This window comes from Semicossyphus pulcher, unplaced genomic scaffold, assembly GCF_022749685.1.
Source record: "Semicossyphus pulcher isolate SPU_LCO1_2020_fin unplaced genomic scaffold, fSemPul1.0.p SCAF_18, whole genome shotgun sequence".
NCBI lineage: Eukaryota > Metazoa > Chordata > Actinopteri > Labriformes > Labridae > Semicossyphus > Semicossyphus pulcher.
Window position 1 is genome coordinate 3,820,980 of NW_027211691.1, and position 24,601 is coordinate 3,845,580.

General features: G+C 43.1%; 1 protein-coding gene across 1 annotated transcript in view; it reads right to left on the reverse strand.

The window, feature by feature from the left end:
* Window positions 1-24,601, reverse strand: part of mpp7a (MAGUK p55 scaffold protein 7a) — a 158,388-nt gene that overhangs the window by 72,313 nt on the left and 61,474 nt on the right. The window contains exons 4-5 of the mRNA XM_069667718.1: window positions 13,776-13,853; window positions 2,752-2,832 (exon numbers count right to left, since the gene is read on the reverse strand). Coding sequence (XP_069523819.1) covers window positions 2,752-2,832; window positions 13,776-13,853 — 159 coding nt within the window. The remainder of the gene's footprint in view (window positions 1-2,751; window positions 2,833-13,775; window positions 13,854-24,601) is intronic.

The following is a 24,601-nucleotide window of genomic DNA, read 5'->3' on the forward strand; positions in this document are numbered from 1 at the left end:
GCATGCACGGGGAGAACATGCAAACTCCACACAGAAAGGCCAACATTGTCAAAACCGGGGTTTGAACCAGTGACCTTCTAGCTGCACCACCGTGCAGCCCACGTTAAAGCCAGTATAGCCTTTTAACAGCTGCAGGCTGAAGCGATCTATTGGAGCAATTCCAGAACGTTTGTACTTGTTAGTCATTTATCAGACATTTCCTATCAGTTTGTTAATATCAAAAGCCAAATCAGCCGTACTGGATGCTTAGTAGATTCTTTTTTACACATATAAACCTGACCCTGAAAAGAACTGAGAGCATTACAATAGCCGTCCTTAATGATTGAAAATAGAAGATGTATGAACCTAAACCAAAACTCCTATGTAAGTGTGAACGGCATTGAATTGGTCTGTGTGTGTGTGTGTGTGTGTGTGTGTGTGTGTGTGTGCACCTGGCCAGTTGTCACGTCTCCCACCTTCACTCCTCCTCGTCTCCTCAGTTGAAGATTGCGAAGCTTCATTATCGATCACTTTCACGAGCCTCACTGTTTAATGGATCAACCCTTTGCCACGCCAAATACCTTCCCACTGAACGTGATTAAAATAATAAACGCAGGATTTCTGACACAGGCATGCTCCGTGGCGAGCGCGCTGATCGCTTGCCGGCACATTTCACTTCGAGGTTGACAGAGACAAAGGAGATCACAGCGTCCCCACGAAGCAAAGCAGGAGAGCGAGGCTGTGATCGATGGTCACCATTTGTCTACGGGATAGTGGCTGTGTGAGTGGGAGTGTGTGTATTCAGCATCTTGTGTCTTTTTGGCATTGTGTGTGTTGATTGCTAGTTAAATGTGATGAACTCAATTAAACACAAACCTTTTATCTCATACGTATCACTCTTTCTATATGTTTAAAACTGATTTAATTTTAGGAATGACATCATCAGCCTTGACATCCAGAACCCCCCGAGCTGATCTGAGCTGTAAGCCTCATCCTTTCGGGCCCTCCCCTGTCTTTTTACAACCCTCTCTGAGAGGTATTGAATATTTGTATGCACCGTATCCTGTGTGTGTGTGTTTGGTGGTGGGGGGAGATTCATGCTGAGCTGTTGTTTCTGGCAGATCCCTAATAAGCATGACGACAGAGCATTAAAAAAGGAGCCGGTCCAGCTCTCCCTCTGTCCCGCCATGATCGTGAAGTCAGCTCTGTCTGGCTGAGACACCTGCAGCGCCTGATGGATGGCCCGAGTTCGGCATTTGAAAATAAAAACGTGTAAATTCATTTTGTGGCTGTCTGCGTCTGGATAACGAGGCCAGCGAAGACAAGCAGACGAGGAGACGAGGAGACAGAATTAGAAAGTAAGATCCACACAGTGCTTTTCTCTTTTCTCCGTGTGCAGCAAGATAATGACATCATTGTAATACCAGCAGATTATAAACAGCAAAAATCTGCACTGTTGATGAATTCAGTAAGAATACCAGCAAAAGCTTGTCAGTCAGTCAGTGTGTGATATCCACACTGCCCCATTATTTCTGTCTTTTTAAGCCTCTAAAAATTGACCTGAAGTTGTAAAAATGTATGTATGACAAAGTTTTTTGGGTTTTTTTAAAGATCAATTTTTGCCTTTTGCCTTTATTCATAGGACAGCTGAAGAGAGACAGGACATGTTGGGAGGAGAGAGTGGGGGGTGAGATGCACCACATGATCGGCAGACTGGGAGTCGAACGTGTGACCAGTGCGTTGAGGATGTGCGGCGCCTGCTTTACCAACTGAGCTAAACCAGCGCTCCATGAAATCAAACTTGACCATGTCAAAGTTGTCCATGACACCTCTGTGTCTATGCTGATTTGCACTGAAACTGGCACAGTGCTGTGTATAGCGACACTTATACCTCTTTCCCACTGAAATTAGCGTGTTGAGGCAGGCCCAGGGAAGACCCACTTAGAGGTGCCGATTGTCTCTTTTCCCATCCTTTCGGTCTCCTTCTGCTGTGTCACTGCCTGACGTCGCAAACGCGCCGGAAATAGCCTTAGTAAACAATAGTATGCAAAATCCATCTGTCGTCTGCAGTTAGTGCAAAATGCAGCGGCTCGTTTTTTAACTGGAAAAAAATGGGCTGGCGTCACCTTATCTAGCAGAACTCCTGCATACTCCAGTTAGAGCACTAAGGTCGACAAATCAGATGCTCCTGGATGTTCCCAGATCTAGATAGAAAAACTGTGGCGACTGAGCATTTGTGGTGGCTGCCCCTAATCTTTGGAAGAGCTTACCTGTTCATGTAAAAACTGCTCGGACCCTAGAAACCTTTAAGTCGCTGCTGAAGACACACCTCCTCTCGTTGGCGTTTGACTCGAGTTGAGTTTGAAACCTTGACTTTATTGTTTTTCTTTTATTCTTATTGGTTGTTTGCACTTTGTATTCTTTAACCTGTTTCTATTCTTTGAGCCTGTTCAGCACTTTGGCCAACTCGGTTGTTTTAAATGTGCTATACAAATAAAGTCTGACTTGACTTGACAAAGTGGTGGGTTTTTTGACCAATGGGAAAAGGGTTATATAGTGCAAATATTTCCAACTAAGCTACAAAATAATATTTAAATAACTGCAATTATGCAGCGTAAATATTGTTTTTATTGTTTTTAGTTTTATATGTTTCTATTGGCTGTAATATCATGCTGTGGTCACAGACAGAGAAATTAAGTCCTTGTAGTTGCTTAAAATGTGCTGAATAACGGACGGATAAAGACAGTAATGATGAACAGGAGCAAAACTCACCTTGACGTGTGGTTTGGCCAGCAGTTGGAGAAGCTCTTTGATATCTCCATTGGCTGATTTCCCTTCCAGCTCCTCAGACAACTAAAAAAGGAAAAGACACACGAAAGCATTTACAACCATTGAAGGCTTCTAAACATGGTCATAGGAATTTAAAAATCCTTCTGTATTCTGCTGGAGACTTTTTTTTGCAGTCTCTCTTCGGATTACAGAGTGATGACCGTGTTTGATTTATTCAGTCGGCCCAAAGCGACAGGGGTTCATCAGACAGGAAACGTGATGCTGCCTTAAATTAGGTGCATCTTAATGGGAGGTGAGGTCACACCTTGTCATGGGGCCTAGAATCCGCACTTCTCTTGATTAAATTTACAATTCAGGAGAATCATTTTTCAATGAAAATCTCAGGAACAAAGAAAACAGTCCAATTCGTCTTGGAAACAGCAGGAGCTGTGAGAGCATCTCGGAGCAGTGGGACTGAGCTGGACCGCGTTACTGATGAATGTCTGGTAGCTCTGAGACGGGAGACTCGGCTTCTAAAGCCCAGGCCACGCTCCTCCGTCTGCGCTCTGATTTATGGGTGATCCTCCTGGACGTGGTGTGAGTGTGGAGAGGAGAGGCGAGCCGGTGCACACAAAGACGTTCTTGTGCTGAACTGGGATCAGGAGCGAATGCCGACTACACAACGAGGGCCAGTGATGATCACAGACTGTGGTGTGAAGGACACACGAGTGCACAGTCATGTTTCTTCACACTGCTCATACGGTGCATCATGTTACTTGTGTTTTGTACAATGCTTAACAGTTGTTTTTGTTGCACTTTGATTTTACTTTAACAGAAGAAATCATCTTTATTTTAGGAATGATACAAAGCTGCTTTCCAACATCGATCCGTTCATTGTTTTAAATTGAATGTCTTGTGTTTCGGACTGTTGGACTCAACAAGCAATCTGAGTGCATCAGTGACACTGTTCTCTAGGAAAATGACAATTATATAACAATTATAATTAGTGTGAGTCCAAAAAGGCCTGGAAACTTGAAAGAGCTCTCAGGACCGATTGTTTCGGACAAATTATGTAAGAGACACATGGTTTTAAAACAGTCACTGTTACCATATAGTCAGTGACGTGCGGTGAAGTTCATGGCTGGTGAGGCACTGACTCCATCAGAATCAGATCTACAAATATATGAACCCAACAACAGAGTAGATTATTCACCATTTGACAGCAAGGGCTGGCTCAATTCGTGGCAGCGGCAGCGAGTAGTGGCACTTCCTGCTTCGTTGTTGCTAGTTCGCTGTCACTTACTCTGCAGCTGCGGAGTAGCATAAACATTTCTGGGCTCACCAGCGCCCCCTACGTTGAGGCAAGAAAACTGCCTGCCTCACCCAGTGCCTCTTCACTGCCGTTGTAAGATCGCTGAGCACACTAAACAGGTTACACACATATATTATATACATCAGCTAAACTATGGAAAGCCAGGGGGGCATATATTAAAAGTGTTTGAAAGTGTTTTATTGGCGACATACAGAGAGACAGTAACACGCTCTCATTGCATGGCAGAGCACAGTTTGTGAGGGATTGCGCAATCCAAGGTGAGGCTCAGCTTGCTGCTGCCTCACTGTGCGTCTCTTCCCCGTATTTGAACGGAAATGTGAAAATTCAGCGATTTTTAATAAAAAACGATCCAAATTGTTTAAGTTAAATGGAAAATCAGTTTATAGTTCAAACCATTTGATAAATATAACCATTTAATTTATCTGTTTATTATATATTTTATTTATGATGACAGGTGAGGCTCTGCCTCCCCTGCCTCTCCTGACCGCACGTCACTGCATATAGTATATTTAAACTACGATGGGTGTGCACAACCTATTTATCTGTCCAGCTGTGCTTTAAGGGGAGTTCCGGTAATTTTAACCAAGGCCCTATTTATTCATATTTTGGGGTCTAAAGGACTATTTAGTATTTATTACAAAAAGTTTTGGAATTGCTCCAGTAGATTACTAGAACCTGCAGTCATAAGTTTGGCTGTAATGACTGCAATGTTATCCTTAAGGGAAAAAAAGCGCCACATTAGAGTTATAATCTTGAAGATCTCAGTTTCGTTCTCTTTGGCGGCACCTATGGTGATGAACGGTAATTGCAGGAGCACACTTCCCAGATATCCAGACAGTGCTGCATGTGTGACGTCCACGGTTGGCTCCGGTTGTAACTCTTGATTTTCCTGGCTGACGGTCGCTTTCCTTTTTAGTTTGCCTTCATCTGAGCGTCAAGTTCGTTTCTTTTTCTTTGGATTTTCACTTCTTGTTGAAGTTGTATCTGTAGTCATCCATCTTTTCTTTGTTTGTTCAGCCATAGTAGATTACTGTTTACTCGCAACACTTGCAGAGAGTTTAAAAGCAGCCGCTTAGCTCTGCCTACCCTCTCTGGCAGACCAACCACTGCTTGCTGATGGAAAACGCGTCACTAACTGGGCGCCACTTGGGATTTTTTCCATGAAAGTTGCACCAAACACCCTGTCTGTAATACTGGAGATGCAAAGGCTTTCATCAGTGGGCCATAGGTGCAATCATCATTGTGTTACCTCAATCAGCGATAGATAGAGGCTTAAACAGACGAAAATCTTCGAGATTACTTTAAGGCAAGTGCAATATAAAAATGCTTGTTTTTACCTCTGACAGAATGTTGTTGCTCACACTTGCATTAGCCTGTAAGATAACTAGCTGAAGCATTGTACTTTTAATCATTTAGACCCTACTTTAAAGATGTGTTCTGCTAATGCATATTGCATTAGCAGTTACAAGAATACCCATTTAATTTGAGGTCTTTCGTACGATTAAATGGTCATTCTTTGGCATTCGATCTCCTCTTGCATGTCTATCCAGGATAGCTATCTGTCCTGTAATAAAAACTAACATTATGAATAAGAAAGCCAGTTTTTAACCTACAGAAACAACGCTACACGCAGACTGAGTAAGCTAAAAGTCTTAGCGTGACGTTGTGTAGCAAAGAAGCGTGAAGAGACTCATTGATCACTTTGGTGCCTCTCTTGTCATCGTGCCGCAGATAAACTGAACTGGAGGAATGTGCAGATGATGACAGAGGTTGGGAAAACCTACAGTTTGTGTGACTAACGACCCCTGTGGTGCGGGAATAAGGCAACAGAGGTGAAGTGACGGTGAAGGCAGGGGGCCGAGGGGTTAGACTGGGGTTAGGGAGGGTGCTGTGTTACTTTAGCCGAATGCAGGAGCATGAGCTTTTAGCTGGGGGGGTCTTTTCATTATTTCCATTAGCACTGACCCCCCTGAGGGAGAGAGACCCCACTAACGAATAGTCCCTGTGGTCAAGGTTATTCTTGCTGAAGCTCAGTCAAACCTGCAGAACTTCACTTTGTCATATATACAAAAAAATGTAACCTGAAAGACGTCAGAGGGAGACAGTGGTGAGAAAACACCCTGCAAAGAGTCAACTCTCAAAAAAGAGAAGTCAGCAATAAATGGGGTGAAAATTACCTAAAAGATGCAAAAGAATCTGCAACAGGACCAAAACTATTTCGTTTCCTTTGAACAAATCAGAATCAGGAATACTTTATTAATCCCCGGGCGAAATTTGGGAGATAAATATCTAGTCCCAAAGAACCCACTGAAAACTTTAAACTAGCAGAGCTACACAAAATAAAACAAAAGATACAAAGAAAGGATGTAAGTTGTATGTAAATTGAGCATCTCATGGTAAATAGACTGCACCTCTAAAGGGCTTTTCTCGTTCTCCAACCACTCACAGTGCGTGTAAACTACATGTCACATTCACCCTTTCACACACACACTGTTGGCAAAGGCTGCTATGTGCCAATCTCCAATCAGGATCTATGGTTCTTCATGGCATTATTCATTGGGCTTCAGTGTCTTGCTGAAGGACACTTCGTCATGTGACTGTAACCATCATGGATCGACAACCAACCTTCAGATTGAGATGACCGACTCAATGCAATCGTCTTGAAATAAGACTAAATACACTTAAATTCAAAGGGAAAAACTGTATATCATATGTACAATAAGTCATTATAAGAAAAATGTCCTAAAAATAAATCCACACAAATACATTTCTTTGCTACGCTTATGTCAAAGTCAAGTATGATAGGGATCAATCAGAAACGGATTAAATGACTCACTGTGTTCCCTAAATAGAAAATATATACTGTCTTTGTCCCTGTGTGTCTATAGCAATACATGACTGCTGTGCTGTGGTGTAAGATCGACAATATGACCGGATTTAGTTTGATTATCTGTTCTTATTAGAGTGTGTGAAGCTGATTAAAAGGGTAACAAGCTTGACATTAGAAATTATGACTTTGAAAAAAACATGTTTTTTTTACTTGTCAGTGTTGATCAAACAGCTTTATAATTCTGCCAGTAATACAATCAGCAACAAGTTAAATAAGAACAAAAATAAGTCCAAACAAGTGAAATGCTAAATAAAAACTTAGATTTTACTTTTTGCAGTGAAAGTGTGGAGAGACAGAGAGAGAAAAAACAAAGGACTTGACAAAGAAAAGAAGAAAAACAGAAAGTTAGAGAAGTATAAAGTAGGAGAGACAGGTAGAGATGAAGGGGAGTCTGGGTCAGGGTCTTTAGAGGGGGAAAATATCTAGCTCCGATACACCACCATGTATCATGTCATCTCTAAGCTGCTTACAGCGATGGGAAGGAGGCAAACACAGACAGAGAACTGTAAATTTCCAGTCCCTCATATTGTCTTATTAAAGCACCTTGTCCCATAACTCAGCGTGGAGGACAGATGTGACATGTTTGACTCTGATCTCTACCTTCCACGTTGGAGTCACATTTTCCATCCTCAGACCTTCAGAGAGGGAGGGAGGGGAGGGGGAGAAAAAATGATGCTGGTCTCCTTTGAGACTGTGTTTATTTCATTTGTTAAATGTCATGGCAGGCAGCGCAGTGTTTGGATAAGTTTGATCCCAGCATGTCACTTTATAGCGCTCCCTTGACCCTGAACGGCTAAAGGCTCGCTGCTTTGATATACAACTGTCTATTTATCAAGCTGACATTATTCTGAAGCTCTTTTATTTTAAGTATGAAAAAAAAATCTGATCTGAGCCCGTCAGTGTCTCTTCTATTGATGGATTAAGTCACCTTGGCTTGATTGGATGGGTAACAAATCAATAAGACAATTTATATAGAATTTAATCAGAATTTTTTCATACAGCCTTTTGATTCTTTCTACAGTCACATGGTATAGGGCCAATAACATTTTTAAAGTATCACAGTCTTCACAATGGCTTTCACACACTTGGAAAAAACTAAATTAAAAAGGAATCACTTCATGCTTTAAAAGAAAAGGTGTCTAAAAGGGACTTAAGTCCACAAGTATTCTTAAGGATCATTCCTGAGAAACATACAGAATATACTGGAACTTCTAAAGCTCGAGCTTTGTCGAATATCAACCCAAAGTTTGACAATAAATGTGAGCTCAGTGGAAAGCAGAACGTCTCTCATAAATGTGCTGATAAAAATGTGATGGACAAGAATGAAAAGGAGTCAAATAATCAGAAACAGAAGGTGTAAAGAGAGTCTAAAGCTTCTATCAACAAGGTTAAATGTTTGCAGGAGTTTATGAGTGTATCATGAGTCAGGACTGGGAGTGGCTCAAGGACTCAAAGTGCTGAATTTCCAATATCCTGTCTCACTTGTATTTCTGGGAACGGTTATTGGCCTGCATCACATCTTATCATCATTATCGCTATTTTTGGCATCGCTGAGTGTTGAAGTATGAATTGTTCGATATCGTCCTTTGTGTCTTGGTCGATTTCGCTCATTGATTAGATTTTTCTTCCTTTTGCTTTTCTGTCTGTCCTAAGTGACAGTTTTAATACTTTCCACGTACACGACCAGCTGCCTCAACTGGTTGGTTTTTTGTGTGTGACTTTGGTGCAAAAAAGTAACCGATCGAGGCAGCGGTAAATCAGCTGCTCTTGTGTTCTGCAAGAGAAAATGTCAATGTCAGTGGAGTCTGGCGGTTATAAAGAGTGATGTTAAAGCTGTTGGGTAATTAAAAAAGGACTTTAAAGATATAATCTCGAAGATTTTCATTTAGATTTTCATTCTCTTGCAATTACCGTTCGTCGCCATAGGAGCCGCCAAAGAGAACAAACCTGAGCTCTTCCAGATTATAACTTTAACAAAAATCTCTCTCTCTTAAGCAGCCCTCTCTGTGATGTGTTCAGACAGTATTGGTCAGACAATCACGTCTAGTGGATGTACATCGATCTAGTCAATTTTCCCAGAATGATTAATATGCAGCCATTACAGCTCATTTTGTGACTGCGGATGAAGAGATCTACTGGAGCAATTCTAAATGTTTTTGAGCCCATTCGTCATTTAGACCCAAAACAAATCTAAAATAGAGCACAGGTTTGCAGATACATGAACGCCCCTTTAACAGAAAATATTTTTAAAAACAGGAGGGTACAAATTGTGTAGCTGCATTAACATTGAGAAAATATACTTCACAATCTATAGAGGTGAGCTTTTATTGTACTCATAATCTAACAACTCCAATAGTGACATACCAGATTTTAGATCAGTGTAGAGCTCAGCAAAAAAGACAATTTTTAGTCATGATAGGGCAAACTGAAGAGCCACCTGACGTTAGAAGGCCTCCTTTGTTTCTGTCTGTCTGGCTCTCTCCCATAGTTCAAGGTATGGACTGCAGACCAGTGCTCTCTGATGGCACCCAGTGGGCTCTCTGAGTTACAGCAGGTATTTGGGTGAGTATGAAGACATTGGGAAGGACGCCAGGGAAGGAAAAAAGGAGGAAGAAGGATACGAGTTAGGCAGCAGATCATACAGCCTCTTTAAGCGATGGATGCTGATTTGGGACAAGTGGCAGCTTACTTCTGAGGTGACTCAGGGCGGCATTGATAGACACTGATTGAAACAACAGACTGGAACCTACATGTAGCTGCTTCTCGTCTGACGCTGATTTACCCCTTTTTGATTAATGTAATGTGGTGTTTTCATTCCACAATGAGGCAAGAGTGCTTCTATTTCAGTCCTTAATGAGGAGCTGGAGACACACTGTAATAAATGTGTTTGTACATCCATGAAAGTGTGTGTGCAGTCATCCAGCGACATGTCTTTATATGTATGTAATGCAGCACCTAACCCCAGGCCCAGTATCGATCGTGTTTCAGGCGGCGTTGGCGGTGCTGGTGTGTTTGAGCGGGGGCACGGTCACCTGCTGTGTGTGCTAGACAGTGCAGCCGGGGGCAGACAGGGGCAGACGGGGGTTGAAGTGTCATTTTATGTTAGGCAATAAATTAAGCGTCCATTACCCGAAACCCAAGCCCGAAATGAATTTCATCTAACTGTAGATCTCTCGTGTTGCACTTCAGACCTCAGTCACCACTTCAATAACGTTCATTTGGAGCGGTGACACGGGTGAAAAACGATCCGCTTTAAAAACACACTGCAGCGCTCCGGGTTAGGAGAGTTCCTCTTTTCTGAGTAGCCAGCGATGGGGGGGGACTCGGGATTGTGGTGTGCTGTGAGACGCTTTGATACGCCGTCTCTGGGCTTTATTCTGATACCTGATAATCCCGGGGAGACGCTTTGCGGGGCATTTACCAGGAAGCATAAATTTGAAAGTCTGTAATTTGACAAAAAGAACAAGAAAGAAAATCTGTAAGGGGGAGGGAAAGATTGAGGCTGATAGTTGGGGGTCTCTTGAACAGTCTGTGGCATTGTGCCACAACCTGAGGAGGCAGAGCAAAGACTGAGGGAAGAGGAACAGAAGCAGCCCTTTGCACCCTCTATAACACAAGATATTCAGTGCATTATCTTCCCCTCAAAAACTGTTTAATAATAACAATAATTGTTAAGTTATCCTGCAGTTTTAACTTTACATTCATGGTCTCACATGTAAGTCCTTTAAAATGATGTTAGCAGTGCTGACAATTCAGCACCACCTAAGAGAGGAGGTACCAGTTGCCAGATATAGAGATATAAGCTGTGTCCCAATCCAGGGGCTGCAGCCTTCGAAGGAGGTGGTCTATGGAGGATGCTCCATTCATAGCCTGCGTAGACCGTTAAAGCCGAACTCAAATGAGACGGTCTGGTCTACGGAGGATTTTCTGTCACCAGCTGTCCCGCCCTTACCCTTGTGTCACCAAACGCTATTCTGTCGCCTAGCAACAGGTAGCTAGCGGGCTAACTAGCTGGCATAACAAACGTCTTGAACTTAACCTCCTATGTTAAAGATAATTTGTTTCTAGGGCCCTTTCGTTATCTTCAACATGTGTATCGCTACCTATCCGATTAAAGTTGAAACCAAAAACATTTACATATAAAAGTGTCTTCCTCTGTCATTTAATAGTCCGCCATCTCGTTTAAATTGGCAATGAATTTCGGGATACGTTGGGCCGCAAAGGATGTACCCGATGGATCCTTCGCTCGGGAGAAGGAGGACGCATCTGAAGGAGCCATCGACATGGGACAGCCTTTGACGCAATCGGCCTTCGAGGCTGCAGCCCCTGGATTAGGACACAGCTATAGAGAGAGGATCTCAAAAACAAACGAAACAAATCTATTTAGTTGTCCACCTGAAAAATGTCACTTTAGTATCACAATGTTCAGAAGATGTGTAGCTTTTGAATAATGGTTTCAATATTTGAAAAGAAAGAGTGCAGGGGATCATAAACAGCTCTCATGCTCTCTTCTCCCATAATAGATTCTTGACCTGCCACTAGTCTCTTACAGGTGCAAGGCTGTCGCAAAACCCACACGAAACAGATACAGAAAGGACGGATTGGCTTCTTGTTTCGCTGGACAGCAGCCTCTAAGGCTGATAACTAGCACGCACAGGTGAGCAAACTGTCGCTGCCCAATCAGTACAGCCTGCCCGATCGCTACTTCACATGTGCCACTTCTGATAATCATCTGAGCAATTATGAACCTTGGAGGCAAATGTCCAGAAACCAAGAACCTATGTAGTGGATTTTCAGACACTTAAGTTACTACTTTGGTCGAATGAAGGGTTGGCTTCTCATTTCTTATCGTCAGCCTCTCAATTACCAACTAAGCTTATCATTCGGCCAGAAAAGTGGCTGGTTTTTCTGACTTCTTAGTAGTCTTAACTTTGACCTTAACCCTCTTCAATACACATAGCCTTCCAGTATGTAACGTTCTGACTCCTCTGCTGACACTTGTGGCCCGCAAGGTCAGAAAAACCACTTCAGACCACTTTCCTCTCGTGACAGTCTCGGGACACTCTGCACTCTTTCCTTTTTAGTCTTTACCCCAACTGCCCGTAAGAAATTTCAGCCCCTCTTTGTCCCGTCTTTCCTTGACTCAGTACTAATTAGGATGATGTATGGCTGCGGGCTCTTTAGGAGGAGGTGGAACAGTCGGAGGCACTTTGATTACAATAAACAGAGCTGGGGATTTCAAACAAAACCACACACCAGCAAGGAGGACTTCTCCTCTCCGCTCACCATGCCAGGCTGGCTCTGGGGTTTACACAGGTGTGGGTGCACATGGGGATGTGTGCGGTGCATGCTCATGTGCACACTTGGCTCTCAATAAATATTGCAGATGAACAACACAGTAACAAATGTCTGGACACCGGAAATTTACTAGATTAATCAGGCTAAATTTCTTTCACAGCTTGACGAGAACAGCAGGGCCAGCGGAAGAAAATCCTCATCAGTGGTCCTGTTTGTACTATTACTGTCTGTGTGATGACTTCTCATTAAATAATGACGAGGTCCTGCACGCGAGAGGTGATGCTGTAATGATGTTTCATGGATATTCAACGTGTTGTCGCTTCGCCTGGTTGTATGACCACAATCATTCTCTCCACAACAATCTGTAGTTTGTCTGCTGCGGTCAGTTGTTCACCATCCATCTTCAGCCTTTCTCTGAATGAGTCGCCTTTCCATTCGGTTTCTGTCCAAGGGAAATGATTAGTCCTTGCAGAGCTTTATTTTGTTGTGCATGTCTGGACTTCTGGGCAGAGAGTGGGCAGCAGGGTAAGCGGTGGGTGTCGGGAATGGACAGTGTGGTGTTGTTGCAAAAGAGAGCGAGTAAACAAAACTAAGAATGGGAGAGTTCAGAGTTCACTCCAGGGTAAAAGGTGAAAGACGACAGACATTTCCAAGGCTACTGAGAAGAGTGTTGAGTTCCTGTCTGGGGCTTTTGGCACCGGTGATCTGAAGTTTTTAAGTTCAATCTGCACAATATCTAACTGTTGTACTTTAGAACAAGACAAATTACCAGCCAGCTTACACCGAGTCTCTTTGGATCAGAGTATAAACAAATCATGTTTTATCCACACAAACAGTTAGACAGGGCACGCAAGACACAGTGTGCGAGTAGGCCGGTGACAAATGAAGGGGAAAAGCTAGATAGACTAGAGAAACAAGATGCAGAGTCCCCCGAACACATACAGATGAGTTCAGGCTTTAGATGAAAGTACGACCTGGCATATATGTTGGAACCACACTTGCAAACAAGCGACTCACATTACAGTGTTGAAGGCAAAGCATACTAGTTTTTAAACACTCTTCAATAAATCTGTCTGAGATTCTGCAGAACTGGATATCTGCTGAAAATATCAAATCATCAGTTCACACCGCTTAAACTTTTTCCTGCTAAAACGTTTTTGTCTCCTTGTGAATCTTTGGTCCAAACTGGGCATCAGTCTTACAAAAAAACCCTGAAGATCCAAGTCTTCAAAGCAGCAAATGGTTCTTGGTTAAACAGCAGAACCCTTTTAGGAACCTTTACTTCTCAGAGTGTATCGGAGGTTTTTAAACATCATTTTGGACAGTGCTTTCCGAGGTCTAATCAAAAGTCCAAATGAGATTTTTTTGGAAGAATGATGTTTAGCTTATCAAGAGGTTTCCAGAGACTTGAAGAAACCTCTGCCAAGGAGTACTGAAGCTGTTCTGGAGCTGTTGGTGGCCAAACACTTGACTAAGACACTTTGTGATTCTTTCTTCTGAACTTACTTCTTGGGCCAGAGCTGCAGCGCTGTCCAGGACGGGCACGGGTTTCCTCTCTTCATATTTCTGCAGCCATTCATGGATCTGAAAGAACAGATTGTGTTCATCAGTAAGAGACAGAGAGAGAGCGGATCGAGGTCGGTGTTGGGCTGCAGAGGCCATGACGAGGCCTCCCTCAGCAAACACACACACACGTGTGGGTAAAGTGTGCACACATTAACCCATGTGCACTGCTACAAGCACACATGTATGAAAACATGTACAGCCTCCATCCACACCATCTTAGACTTACATACACCCTTTGTAGATCAAAAGCACCATCAGCACACACACAGCTCTTTCACACAAGGCTGAGCACAACTGCGTGCTTCTAAGTATTTCAGCTCGCTTATCCACTGTACAAACAATCCAGTTTTCCACCCTGCATCTGATATGCTCAAGTGGCCTGGTGAGGATTCCAAATCATTTCAACAGTCGGGTTAAATTGGCTAAACATTTCCTTATCAGTCTCAACACTGCGACTGCACAATGTTGAGAGACAAAGCTGCATCTCTGGAGAGTTTCTAAAATGGAAAGTAGCCCGACTCCATGTAAACTCATTTACACACAAAAAACAGTTCATCAGTCAAATCTGAGCACAGAAGGAATCATTTCTTCATGCGCTTGCAACACACACACATGCAGCACTCACACACTCATAGTCCAGCATACACACACAGACACACACACACACAAAACACTGCAGCAATCCCCTTTGTGATTTAGGAGAAGCTGTGCAGGAATGTGTTGACAGCGTACAGGCTGCTGTCAGGTCCCATCAGAGAACAGACAGGGACGACTATCCTCCCAACAGCCTCTCCCGACTCTCCCCACAGCCCAGCGCGGTGAAGAGGAGCTGGGCCACGAGTCTGACTGATAGCTGGGCCCCGGTCCTGGAGCCTCCAGCTGTAAGTCCCAGAAACACACAGCATGATGGCAGATCAGAGGGCCCTCTAGCTGGGGAGAGAGAGTTATAGAGAGGCCTCTGGGCAAACTATATGTCTGTAAGGCACACATGGGGATGCAAACACACACAGATGGAGAGAGAGAATCACTCAGTGGGACAGAAAGCGACAAGGAAAGCTTTGTTTGCTGTCACACTGTAAGCAGCTACAGATGTGCAATTAAAACATCTGTTTTAGGATTGTTGGACATGATGTCTCCTCCTCACTACAGAACTCATGTTTTCATCTCGACTGTAGCCTCATCGTGGATGCTGTGAATGCCAGAGGGAGAGAGGTGAATTTGAGATGACACAATCACAGGCCAAGATCTGTCCCTGCTAATGACTTCCCCCAAGGAAATGTTTTCCAGTTTGCTGGCCCTTATAGCTAGAAATTTGGAGAAAGTTCTGATAAGCAAAACAACATGTGCAGATGAGTTCATTTGAATCTTTTCAAGTTGTCATCTGTCTTTGATCACCAGCAGAGAGTCCACAATACAAAGATACTAAAATCAGCTTTACACTTCTGAGCACTTTACCTCCCAGTGCCTACACTGACATTTTTGCTAACTCTGATGTCGTTCTCAACCTCAAATGCTTCTCATCGCCCAGATTATGCTCGAGCTATTATGGTTTCTTTTTTTTAGATTGATATAAACAGGACTATGCCAAAAAAAGATCTCTTCCAACCCGTTTGGGGGCAGCCCACACCCTGTTTAACACCTCACATGAAAATATGCAATGCCATCCTTAACAATTGACTAAATGATGACACAAAACACAAGCCTTAGCTTTCTGCTGCAAATAGAACAAAGGTTCCAGCTTTTATACTCTTTGTTTTAGATCAATTTAAACATGATTATGCAATCACTCCTGTGGCAGCCGACAGAGGAGGTCTGTTTTCAGAGGTTTAATGACTTTCTGGTGAGAAAAATGCAACAGAATAATGTGTTAAACTTCTTAGCATAGGCATAACTCAAGCTCAACTGTCGGCCTTAAACAGGTACGGCCATTACAGCTTGACTTTTCCAAGCAGTCATTGGTGATAAATCATGACCGGTTAGGGCTGTGACTCAGCCAACAGAGCAGCCATGTTTCAAGGTCAGCTTAGAGGTTCAAATCCCTGCGTAAAGCCGACATTACTCGGCTATAAAACATGGTGCATTAGGCGTGTCGTGGAGGTAATCTGTTGTAGGCCTGAGGGAGGCAGATGGTTCCTCTGCTCAGCTGTAGAGCTAGAGACTAGAGGCCCCACGAACAAGACAGACAAATGGTATTAGAAAGAACAAGCAACGGCCTGGAGAGGCACAAGAACTTGCACGAGTGCTGTGATGAGGCTAAATGACAACCTTGGCGTGGTGTTAAAGTATGCCAGAGTAGACTTCACTGTTTAAAGAAGCACTCAATGTATTGTGACATTGAAGGATATTTCCTGACGATGTATATTATCCACACTCTTTGCCAAAAACAGTTGACGAATAAGTTAATTTTGTTGTTTATGAACCCCATCCAAGTGTTCCTGGGAGCGGAGCCTCACTGATGACTGTACAAAAACAGCACTTTACAACCTTATTCACTAAATTTGGCTGAAACTGGATCATATTTTGTAGGTAAAATCTTTTCTTCTTTTCATTCTGATGTCCGACTGCTACTATGCCTAAAATCTCACTCCTTAAACTTTCCGATGGACAGATTGTTTACTTGTTTCCGTTCGCTTGTTAGCTCAGTTAAAGCCCTGAAAGGAAGAGCAGAGTTTATATATGTACAAAACTAGTAAAAGAGCCCTGGCACAGGAGGTTTCTCAAGCCTGGGGCCTGGCACTGGAGCCGGACAAGCGGACAGCAGAGCCCGCACTCAGCAGCCTCCCAGGGAACATGGCCAGACCAGAACTGACAGAGGACAGTTTGAGGACAGGGCATTGATCAGGTCGACGACGAGGCCAACCCCTTGATGGTAGGAGCCGATCCCAGTAAGAAATCCCCCTCGATTAAATCGAATTTTGACAGTTTGCAAGAAAAGCAATTTGATTGCTATGGTAATGGATAACATGGGACTATTAATGACTGCCCCATTCTCTGTTTGAAAAAGAACATTGATCAAAAAACTGTTGGCTGGAGTGTGTCTGAAGGGGAACAGAGCTGAGCTGCTGTCTGTATGTTCCATGTTTTATGGCATCTAGTCTGCCACTCTAGGGCAATTCCTGGAAATTTTCATCCTCATCTGTTTAAATTCACACAGCCACGTCATATTTGAATAGTGACTCTCTACTGTTCATGAAGTCCCAACAACTCCACCCTGAGCTCTGAATCCTCCGTCTGTTCTTCTGCAGTCGAAGCCCGTAAAATGACAGGCAGGCAGCTCCGGTTACTTCATCTGTCCTCATCATCTTTGTAAGAAAACAGATGAAATAAATGAGAGGTTGCCAGTTGTCTTCAACACTCCAACATACCACAGTCCTAGTGACATCTGCTTAGGTAGTTGTTGCTCCGCCACCTCGGCTTACTTAGTAACTGTGGAATTTCTGCTTTGCTCGGTGAGCAAATGCGAGATTGAAATGCTTTTATTTACAGTTCAGGACATTTTCCAAGTGCCTGTCCATGACGCATTTATGTATTTTAAAGTCATTACCCTGCTTTTTACAAAGCCTACTCTCTGTCCCTTTGGTTAGGCAGTAGTGCTCCTGGCAAACACGAGAGGTGGCCAGGTGGAATAAAAAAACAACAGAGAGAGTCAGTGTGCTCCAGCCAAGGAGGGCTTAGCTTAAACCAAAGTACAACTTAAGACACAACAGAATCAAAGAATACGTCTCTGATGCTTCTCTAATGAGAAAATAGTGCTTCTCTTATGTAAACGAGGCAGAAAGGGCCGGAAAAAATGCTTAAAGCTCGTGCAGAGGAAAGCTGCCTGAAGTCGAGGCCGAGAAAAGATGAATGAATGTGCACCTTCACTGAAGCTTATAAAAAACATGCTACAAAAGAAGCAGTGTGTGTCCCGTCTCCACCGAGGCTTCAGACTAAGTTGTGTTTGCTTCCAGAAATACCCTGCAGGCTTAAAATACACACAGCAACATGCAGGAGAAAAAAATATGTGAAGAAAAACACTAACATCAACAAGAATCGATATGAAAGAATTTCAACAAGGATCGACGGGAACGAAAACACGACATCGATCTTCATCTTCTCGAGACAAGAGCCCCAACCACTGCTAAGTATCACTGTTGAGGTTAAGGGTCAGACACTTTGGAGACCCTTTTGAGAATCCATAGTAATGAAATTCAGTTGTTCTAACTGTATTTATGTTCTCTTTATGACCAACAGTAACAAGCAAACAATTGTCAATGTAAAGGTATATCCGAGGAAACAGCATGCCTTACAAACACTAATCCAGACACACTACACCAAGTAAAGTCTGGCACAGACAGAGGGAGAGAGCGTGCAAGAGAGCGAGAGCCTGATAGATGGAGAGGTGTGCTGATGGAAGGAGAAAGAGGGGTCTGGAGATCACAGGGCTGGATAGTGTTTCTGTTCCTGGGTCCTGCAAGGAGTTTCAAGGACTCTGGTTAATGTCCACTGCCCAGAAAACTTCAGGTCGGAACGGTTGAGTTTGACAATTTTTCTCCCACTGCAGTTTCTATGTCTACCTACCAGAGCGGATCCAGTATCAGGCCTCCGTTAATCCACCTGGGGCTGATCTCTTGTCAAGGCACCACGGTATGGTAGCCTAGACTTAGTTAGGGGACAGGAAGAGAGGAATACAGACAGGCGTACTGGGTTGCAGCTAGAATAGCTGTGATATGATACGTTTACTCAAGAAGCAGAAGAAGAACAGTTGAGATCTGCTTTTTCTTGTGTTACAGTTGATCAGTTTACAGAGGGCTGCCGTTAAAGCTGGTATGATGGCATCAGGTCCTGGATGCTGTGCTTCATGAACAGTTATGCAGATGACAGTACCATCATGGAGTAGATGTTAGAAATGACAGCGTCCAGTCAACATGGTCAATACGGCTCACTTAGTAGGTTTGCACAAAGGACAGCAAACTGAAGAAGATATGATTATGCATCTAACATATGGAATAGCTTGTCTCAGACAATCTTTAGATTAAATGTCTTTCTTTGAAAATATTTAGTTTCACTTTTTTAATCTCTGTAAGTGACATCCAAATTATTACATTGTCCAAAGTACATTTTGCTGCTGGACATGGGAATTGCTTTAAAAATGACATGCCAGACACATGTAGGCAGTCGTAGCAATATAAAATGCAAGCAGAGCCTGTAATTAGTCATGTAGAGTTAACAGCTGCCACTTAATAGCATTTCCAATTGTCTCCATAGTAGGGGAGTTGTTCAAGAGTCTATTAAGAGTACCGTTGACACTTGGTCATCAACTGCTTATTGTGCAAATATGTCAACATTATTAAGCAGAGAATTCACACATACACAGTCCCTTTCCTTGACCATGACCCCTCACAGAATGGTCTGGAGCCTGCCCCTCTCTCTCTCTTGTTGTGAAAAGGCCTGGAGAATGTGACTGCTAATTAAAAACTAGCAGTAGATCTAATGTACAAAAGAGAGAGAGAGAGAACAAGGCAGTGGGCCAACAAGCATGACAGGCACATCATTTAGATATGGGGATATGTTTCCTCCTAAAGGTCCTGGAAAAAGGAGCAGAGAGGCCCCCCGACACACCTCTGTAGACGCCGTGTATTTTGTACAACCAGTTGTGTACATACTATGATCGTCTTGAGACACTGCTAAAAACCCCAATGCAAGTTTTCTGTTTGCTCTGCAGCCTGTAACGTTGCACAGAACAAAAACATTACCGGAAGAAAGACAAAGGAATGTGGCATAACTTAATTAAGCAACTTGGCCGTCGTTTTTGCATGTTTCTGCAGCGCTTACTTCGGCGAGCTCTGGGACACTAATAGCAAAGCTGTTTCTCTGCCACCCAGGAGACCACTGTGTCAACAATCTATGATGTTGACATGTTATTGTTAAGCCCAGAGCCATATTATTCCTAAACCTAGCCAAGTGGTTTTGTTTCATACAAATCAAAAGTACTTAGAAAGAAGGTTACAGTTTGGACAAAGATAAAAATCTATAGACCTACTACATGGATATTACAATACAGTTATCAGAATATAGACCCCCAACCAGAGATGATTTTTGTTGTTAGAAATATTTTAATCAATTTAAAAGTCATTTTGAGAAATTCTGAACAGTCAGGTAAACGACATTTGAGAATCTACAGAAAGTCCAGTTGCAGTTTCAGCAGTCCCAACAGTAAAGTTACAATCAGCAAATATACTGCAGATTTGGTTCATTACTAACTTCTAAGGTTTATACATGAAGTAACCAAAGGCAAACTATTGTGAGCTGAGAATGAGCAGAAGGCACACAACAATCTGTGTGATGCAGGAAGTAAAGCACTGCCCCTTCTTTTTTAGGGGCCCTGTACAGCTACCACTGTCTGAGAGAGCTGAATAATGAATGACTGAGGGCCTAAAGCAAATGCACTGACTTACTCACTTTGATTGATTGAGTTCTTTAAGTGTATAAATCTGTTAAGACTATCTTAAAAAGCTCCAGGTGAACAACTGTACGCATGTTCTGAGGCCACGAGGGGGCCATAAATACAGTCGCATCATTAACCCAATTTTCTTTATTATGTGTATTGCTCCTATGATCCATTTCCCATTAAGATAGGTTTCGTATTGCGCAGACCTTCTGGTTTCACTTTGAGTCCTTTTTCTTCAGAATGAATACAAAACGGGGTCAACCAGAGTGACCTGGAATAATGGTTGTGGGATCACTCCAGAGATTTCCTTGATTGCCAATACAGACATTTGGCTGATAGAATGGGGACTGGTGGATCTGTAGGCCCCTCCTCATTTGTCCCCTAAGATAGATATGGTTAAAATCAATGACTTTTAAGGTTATTCAGTAGTCAAAAGGCCGTCCTGCTGCTTGTCTTTAGTAGTAAGGGGTTTGCCTCCTCCTTTCCCCTGCCCCTATCACAACCTTGCCTTGGCTTCATTCATCTTCTAGTTTCTCTGGCGCAATTCAGAGACGCATATTTGTGGACATTGAGCATGATCTTTTTGACTTCATGCTTCAGTCGACCATTCAACTCCTAAGAAAATATTTGGAAGGTAGCCGAGGGCAGAGTATAACATTGCAAGGAAGGAGATTTATTTTGGATTCAGGTGAGGTTTTCAAACCGTAAATAATAAGCCAGGTTGTGTCAGGAAGATTTTTTTTTCACCACATATGGAAATGGAATGGAAATCACTGTTACCGAAGTCTTTGCAAAGTTTCTTAAATTTACAGTCACTACAATAGCAAAGGCGTAAGAATAAAACAGTCTACACAGGCTTATAAAGCCTGGCTGTTCAGGAGGCTGAATGAATCCGAAGGTCATCTCTTTTAAGGGATGGAGGCTTCCTTTTTCCTTTAAAGCAACCTGCAGGTATTTTCTCACCTCTCCATAAGCTTTCCTTTTCCCCTAAAACAATAAATACAGACCTCAGAGGGGACCAGAGCACAGGCGTGCTGACCACAGACAGTTCAAGTAGATCTTTGGGGTGGTATAGGTTTACAGGCTGAGTCCTGAACCAGAGATGATTTGCCAGGTTTTATTGTCGGCGCTGGGTGTGGGGGCTTAATGACTCACAGAGAGCTGTTGCTGCAGGGTGAGAAGTTTAGAACAATTTCCTCTCTGTGATCTTCCTGTGTAACGGGACCAGGAGTAAGGTATATTTTGTGTTAGACAAAAAATAAGATAAGAGCCCAAAGGCCAAGTCTATTGTTGCCTTCAAGGAGTAGAGTTGATGAACATAACAGGGCTAGTCATAAAACTTGGAGGGCTACCTGGATCTCAATCCAGTTATTCATGGGATACCAAGTCTGGTACACAAGGAATACAGTCCAGTTTGTCTGAAAATGAGCTCATTCATCACAAATAGCTGAAACTTTCCAATTGGTACCAGCGTCAACTGCCGCACCTTTACATGTCATTAAGCTCCAAGAACAAACTGGCAAGGCCACATCAATATACTGCGTAACAACGAGGCAAGGGCCAAGCCTATTAGCATCTAACAGGAGCAGAATTGAAGGGAAAACTGACTGACCACAAAATGAGGGATCTGGGGGCCTGGCTAAAGGCCTGCTGACAGAAACTTGGTCTTAAAGAAGAGCCCCACCTGAGGCAGGTGGAAATTGAATATTGTATTATATTTCCTGTGGCTTTTTGAGGAGTTGGAACTTGGCAGCGCAACAGTGAGTGCGGTGGAATTTATAGAAAGCACACTTGAGTAACTCCCTTTAATTGAAAAGAGGGGAACTGTCTGCTTCATTATTGCTATGCTAGCTATACGTGCCAGCGCTCATATTTCATGTCAGCTCTGATGCTGCACGGCCGAAAAGCCTGCAGAATTAGGCAAACTCCTGAGCTCTGGACCCTGCTGAAAAATGATATGAGAAAATATTTGTTTCATCTCTGACATAACAGGATTAGGAGGGAGGTGAGAGGCTGCCTAACCATCTGATGAGGGCATGTGAGGAGAGACAAACACAACCTTAGTCTGGTTTAGGTCTTCATGTAGGTCTCATATCTCTCTTCGTCTTTCTGGTCCTTCTTTCCATCTTTGACACCTTTCCTCTGCTCCCTCTCGCTCCCTCCAGACAGACTGACCAGTAACTGATGCTCCATAATTACCCAGGTGAGGTTTGAGCGTTTCCATACGAGCGACCAGGGTTACTGAGCCTGTCAGATTAACATGATGTGTGTGTTTTCTCTCTGCTGTTTAGCCATTCCCAAAGTATCCCCTTCACAGCCTTGGTGGAATCTGTGCAGATTTGGTGGTGGGGCTTTAGAGGAAGGGGACAATTAAGGTTTTATTAATGGTGTGCCACTGATGTTAGCCATGTTCACCTGAATGTTGGGTCTGAGTGCTGTAAGGCGAGATGGTTGTTCTCCACTTCTGTGTGTTTCAAAGACTGCCTCTCCGTCCATTTGGCTCTCTAGCTGACAGGCTGGCTCACATCTCAGTACCAATTGGAAAGCAGAGGAAACACACAGTTCTGCTTGTCTGGAGCAGGGCAGTTCCCACTTATGCCTCCATGTTAACGATAAGAGACTCTAAATGCGGCGCAATTTCCCTCGAAAGAAAAAAAGAAAGCTAGAAGCGGTTTATTTGGTGAAGAAATTATGTGGTTCTTTGATGTTTCACTGACGTATTTCATCATTTCCTGGCTGTAATGGCGAGACATGACCATTACTTTATTGTATTTGGGGAATTTATTTTGCTACAGTAGCAATGGTGAATTGGGTAACATTAGCTTAGAACTTCAGTGATACTGACTGAATTGCACTGACATGAGCCCCAGAGTGAGAGACACTCAGTATCTTGCTGGCACATGAACAAAGGCGTGTTCACATTTCGTATTGGCATTTAGGGAGATGGTTTTACCATTCAGTCCTTGATGCATGCAAACCTGACATGTCAGCTTTGACAATCACTGCGCTCATTTTGTCGGGCTTTTCTTTGATAGCAGTTAAAACAAAAGAAAGAAAGATGGAAAAAAACTAAAACTCTGCTGTTTTGCATTTGTGAGGCTTGGTATTGCAGACACATCTTGTTCCTGTTTTTCCATCCAGCCATTCACATCACCACTTATCCAATCAGGATCTGGGGCATCCTCCAATATTTTGGCACTTGAATAGGGCAAGAAGATAACTGATATCTATATCCAACCAGCAACTAGCGGCATCAACCGTATTGATATCTGCACTGTAGATACAGAATGTATTTGTAGAGATGACAAAATATCTAAACTATCTTTCAAGGATATCTGATGTGTAACTGTATTTCAGTCAATGCATTCCACCTTCTCTGGTCTTCCATGGACTCTTCTTCTGCATATGCAAAGCCAGCTCAAACGTGATTGGTCAAAACTATTTGGACTACAAAAGTAAACGAGAAAGCTCCGAAAACCCAGATGCTCCATCTCCTCAGCTACTTTTTCCAACTCCACCTGGGTTATTCCAAGGTGAGCCTTGGTCTAATGGGATATCTAATCCTTTGTGTTTTGGGTCTGGATCGAGACCTCTTCCCAGATGGATGGGCCTGGAATACCTCTGCCAGGAATCATCCAGGGAGCGTCCAATTAAGATGCCTGAACAACTTCAACCGGCTCTTCTCAGTGGAAAATATCAGTAGTCCCTGCTCATTACATTAACACAATCAGTAAACCAAACTCAACAGTTGGTTGGTTAAGTGTGCGGCATCCCTTCATGCTTGCCACCCATTTATCACAACAGTTCAGTTCATTCTGCCTGTTGATCGTGCGGTCCATCTTACCCCAACTGTTCTATTTGTCTTTTCTTATTTAACTTCACTTTTATGTATCACAAACTGCACTGCCGGGCCAAAAAAAGTCACCACCTGGATTTAACTAAGCAAATGAGGTAAGAGCGTTCCATTGGATATTTACTGCAGTGATTAATATGTTTCAGCTGGCAACAAGTTATTTAAGCCTAACTGATGCAGTGAGTAGCTTCTCATTTCTTAAACAGCCATGTTGGAGACATGTGGTCATGGAAAAGATGTGACTCGTTGCCACGATTCATCGGGCTCAAATTGTGAAGAGTGTTTCAGGGAGCATGAGACACCATTTTCACAAATGGATTGGCCAATGACCCCCACAGTCCAGACCGTAACCCCAGTGAGCATCTTTGGGATGTGCTGAAGAAGACTTTACGCAGCGGCCCGACTCTCCCATCATCAGTAAAAGATCTTGGTGAAAAATTAATGCAACTACTGTGACATTGCATAGGCTTATCAAAACGATGC